The following is a 4,026-nucleotide window of genomic DNA, read 5'->3' on the forward strand; positions in this document are numbered from 1 at the left end:
CTAGGCCTCTCCAACTTTACAACTATTTGAAATACAAAAGAATTTCTCTTCATAATACAATCCAAACATTTCCCTTTCCTCAAAACATATCTCTCTCCCACATCTTCTTCTTGAATTACACTATATATTTTAAAAGTTTTGTAAATGTTTTGATCTGACTACCACTTCTCACTTCCTTTCAATAACTCTCCAAATTCTAACTCAAATTTCTTAAACACCAAAACTCTCGCTATTGATACACCACCACTAAGATAAGGCTTTCCACTAGGAGGTGATTTTAGTAAATGTGGTAATTTTACTATCCTCTTTCTTCCTGTAGCCCACATTAAAAAACCAGTACCATCTCTCCACATGCTCTTTGACAATATCTTCTTCACTAAACTTATCTTTATTTTCCGCAGTATTTTGTATAAAATATTCCACAGCACTCTCATACTTATTTCCATCACTAACTATAGCATCAAACCCATCAACAGTTATTACAATATTCTCATCACTTGCATTCTTTTTCTCTAAAAATTCCATAACCCATCTAGGCCGCTTGACATGGCTATACAAATCTCATGTCGTAATTGTAATAATTTCAACATGGCTTAGTTTGACACTTAATATTAGCCCACTTTATCCTTGTGTTGCATGAGTTTGAACTACAACCACAAATATACTTGGTTTCTTAGTATTATTCTCTGTTATATTTTTTATGATATTTATTGCATCTTCTTGAAGAGATATTGTGGTTAAACACACAAATGCAGCTGTAATAGTAAAGTTTTCAAGATACGTAATTTCATTTTCTAATATGCTTTAAAATTAGAGGGGTTAGTGAAAAATGTAGAGATCAAAGGAAAGAATTCAGTTGTAACACTAATGTGTTTGGTTTAGAAAACCATGTTCACACATGTAAGTATTTCCCTGATTTTGTTATTATGTAACTGTTGAAGGTTTTATGCTCATTTTGTATTATTTACCTTTATGAATCCATTTACAGTTTTAGTTTTAGGAGTTGGCCGTAGCCTCACCTTGCATTAAATACTACGTGAATTAGACTTTATATTGAATACAGATATCACCTCTATGCACTATTGTGGCAAATGAAGTATCTCTTTGCGCTATTGAGTTTAGATATACTCAGCATTTTACGGGTCGCCTGTGATAACTACCTCAACAATCCGTTTTGTCATGATACTTTAATCAGTGTAACTTTATCATATACTGCTGTTAGTGCAGCTTCCGTACCTACTTTATTTGCCTTGTACTTTGCATTTTCCCTCTCCATTATAGTTCCCTCGATAAACTTGTGTATGGTGGTATCTATCATCATTTCTGTTTTGTAAATTCCTTATACACCATTTCCAGCGCTTTTACTTTGCCTCACTACCTTTCTCTCTAATAATTTTCGTCATGGTCGTCCACACCCCATCATTTACTTTCTTACACAGTCCTTTACTCTCATCGCGACATCAGATTTGTTTTAAGTGTTTTTCGATCATTTTTTACTTTAGCCTTAACGACACCCTACTATAATACTCGTATATACACATTTACAACACTCTCCTATTGTTATCACTATTATCATTACTGCTCTTATTATTATTGTGACCCTAATTAATATCAATAAAATGAACAAAATGGCACACATTAGAACAGAACTCACTTTTTTATATTCTATCACTATATTTCTTTTTATACGCAGGTCACTATCATACGCATATTTTACAAAAATTTTAAATTTTCAACAATTTCCTAATTTTAATAAAAAAGTGCTAAAATACATTAAGTTTTAGAAAAATTAGCAAATTTTTTATCTTCGGATAACTAAGCAAATAATCTTTTAAAAATTTAATTATAGAAGCAAAAATGCAAGCCAAAGAGGGGCCTTGTTAATAAGAAACGAATTGTTTCCTGTGGTGTTTGTGGTTTTACCATTATTTTCTGCTTTCACTTCCTCTTTAGCCTTGCACTCCCCATTCTCGTATTCACACCCATCCTTATTGTCACATTTCTCTTTGTCAGTTTCTCCTTTGCAGTGTTTTGTTTTTTCGGCTGTTGCTGGTACTGGTGATGCTTCTTTTTTCTGCATCTTAGCGGTTCTGTATTGTAGCCCTAAACAAAAGCTTGTCGCTCTTGCATAGTCCTCGGTATCACTTATCGACACTATACCTTTTTTAATGTGTTTGCTGCCGATTTTGAAATCTAGTTTGTTTGCTTCCAGGTCCTTTAAGAATTTGTCATGTACTGTTGTCTTTCCCTCGCCGATAAGTAGCTTGACAGCTTCTTTCTGTGCGTTGTCATCGGGTAACTTTTCTGTTGGGCCGTTTGTTACGAGTACTACTGTTTCCTTGACGTCGGCTGCACCTTGGAGGGAATCTAATGTCTGTGTTGACAATGGCGCAGGGGTGTTTAGTGCTATACTACGGGCAGTGCAGATCGCGTATGCTGCTTGCTTCGACGTTACAAACGCTTTTTTGTCGATGGAGTCTTCTTGTTGGCAGGGAGAGCTAGCAGGACTGCCGCCTATTTTGGTTGCTGTTGGTTGGGCCCATGGGCTCGCTCTGCCGATGTTCTTTACAACAATGCCGACAGTTATGCCGCTCAGTGTTGCAGAATCGTCGCCGCTTCGCACGCATGCTATGCCGTCGTTGTGGGTTACTATAGTGGCTGATCCATAGTCGCCTTTGCTGCCCACGTCCGCTGTTATACCAGAAAGCGAGAAAGCTGAGTCTGGAACTGTGTTGTACGTTTCTAGCTTTTGTAGGTCGTTTATGTCGGCTTCTAGATCAGCGTCGTCTTCTGGCGTGTCTGGGCAGCTGTGTTCGTTTGCTGGTGCGTGCGTTATCGATACCGAGCAAGTTTTGGATGAGCCTGTGCCGATCAGGTTTGTTTTGCCTCCTGCGTTGTCTGCGCTGTGCGTGACTGTAAATTTTCCTGACTTTGCAAAAGCGATTGCGGCCATTAGCTGAGCGTTGCGCTTTTCCAGCGTGCTTATAGACTTCATCAAAGTTTGTGTATTTGCTGCATTCTGCGTTCTGGCTTCACTGATTCGGTTTCTGCAAATGCCTGCTAGCAACGTGGCTGCTGTTGAGAATACTTTTTCGCTAGAAATGCAGGCCGCTAGGTTTAGTGCGGCTGCTTCTTTTTCAAGGCTTTTGGTGCTTGTTTCAACGGCTTCTATTCTCCTTTTCAACGTCCTTATTACCTTCGTGTTAAATGCTGCTTCCTGGCACGGATTTTTGATGGCTGTCGAAGTTTTAGAACTGCCCGTGTGTACTATCCACGTCAGTAGCAAGACAAGTTTGCCACAGACGTACTGTTGTCCAGGTGCCATTGCTACAGCTAGGGGTGCTGTTTCCGAATGTTATAGCCAGTGTCGTGAGGTGTTTGGTTGCGTTTTTTCTGCCTTCACGTAGTTCGTAGTGGTTTTGCGAAACTTCTAAAGTTTAGCGCGATTTCCGTTGCGTTTGTGCGCTATATTACTAAAGTTACAGCCTTTTAAGAAAAAATGGTGCATTTTTTCAGCGAGTGCAGCTACATGTTGGTAGCATGTCCGCAAATTCCAACTGTTTGAAGCCAGCGCGTGGCGAAAGGTAGCTGAAGAATGAAAAACAGTCGTCACAAACTAAGCTTCGTGGTGTTACTTGGGCTTATGTTTAACTGTTTGTTGCTACTGTCTGCCGTTTTGGCTCTTATATTCGTTCTAATTTTAGGTAAATAATTCACTACTTTTCAAGTAAAGTGACAGTTCGTAGTTGCTGGTGGCCCATTTCAGATTCTGTTGTAAGACTGCTTGCGCTTTGCCGTTAGGTTATCTAGTTGTTACCTCCGCATTTTACATACAAGCGAAATTATTTCGATAAATTTCTGCCCGCTGCCCTCTGACTCTAGTATTGTGTCGCTTACAGCCTGGAACTTTTACAACCCGTCTTTGTTTTGCTTATACACAGTACTTACGGTTTGGGCATTTATTTTTGACAGTGCAACTATGGTCAGCGGATGGTCAGGAATTTTGAAAAAGAAAATCACGTAGTT

General features: G+C 38.9%; 1 protein-coding gene and 1 pseudogene across 2 annotated transcripts; both read right to left on the reverse strand.

The window, feature by feature from the left end:
- Positions 1-178: 178 nt before the first annotated feature.
- Positions 179-669, reverse strand: TEOVI_000048100:pseudogene (annotated as a pseudogene). Its single transcript is given in 3 exon segments — positions 179-196; positions 198-296; positions 298-669. Coding segments are annotated over 3 exon segments (489 nt in total).
- Positions 670-1,843: 1,174 nt separating this feature from the next.
- Positions 1,844-3,325, reverse strand: TEOVI_000048200 (variant surface glycoprotein (VSG, atypical), putative; the record flags this gene model as incomplete). The annotated part of the gene is made up of 1 exon (XM_067223046.1): positions 1,844-3,325. One exon carries the CDS (start codon positions 3,323-3,325, stop codon positions 1,844-1,846), a length of 1,482 nt encoding a protein of 493 aa, XP_067079147.1.
- Between the last annotated feature and the right edge of the window lie 701 nt (positions 3,326-4,026).

The sequence above is a fragment of the Trypanosoma equiperdum genome (assembly GCF_001457755.1).
Source record: "Trypanosoma equiperdum strain OVI genome assembly, contig: ctg_174, whole genome shotgun sequence".
In the NCBI taxonomy this organism is placed as follows: domain Eukaryota; phylum Euglenozoa; class Kinetoplastea; order Trypanosomatida; family Trypanosomatidae; genus Trypanosoma; species Trypanosoma equiperdum.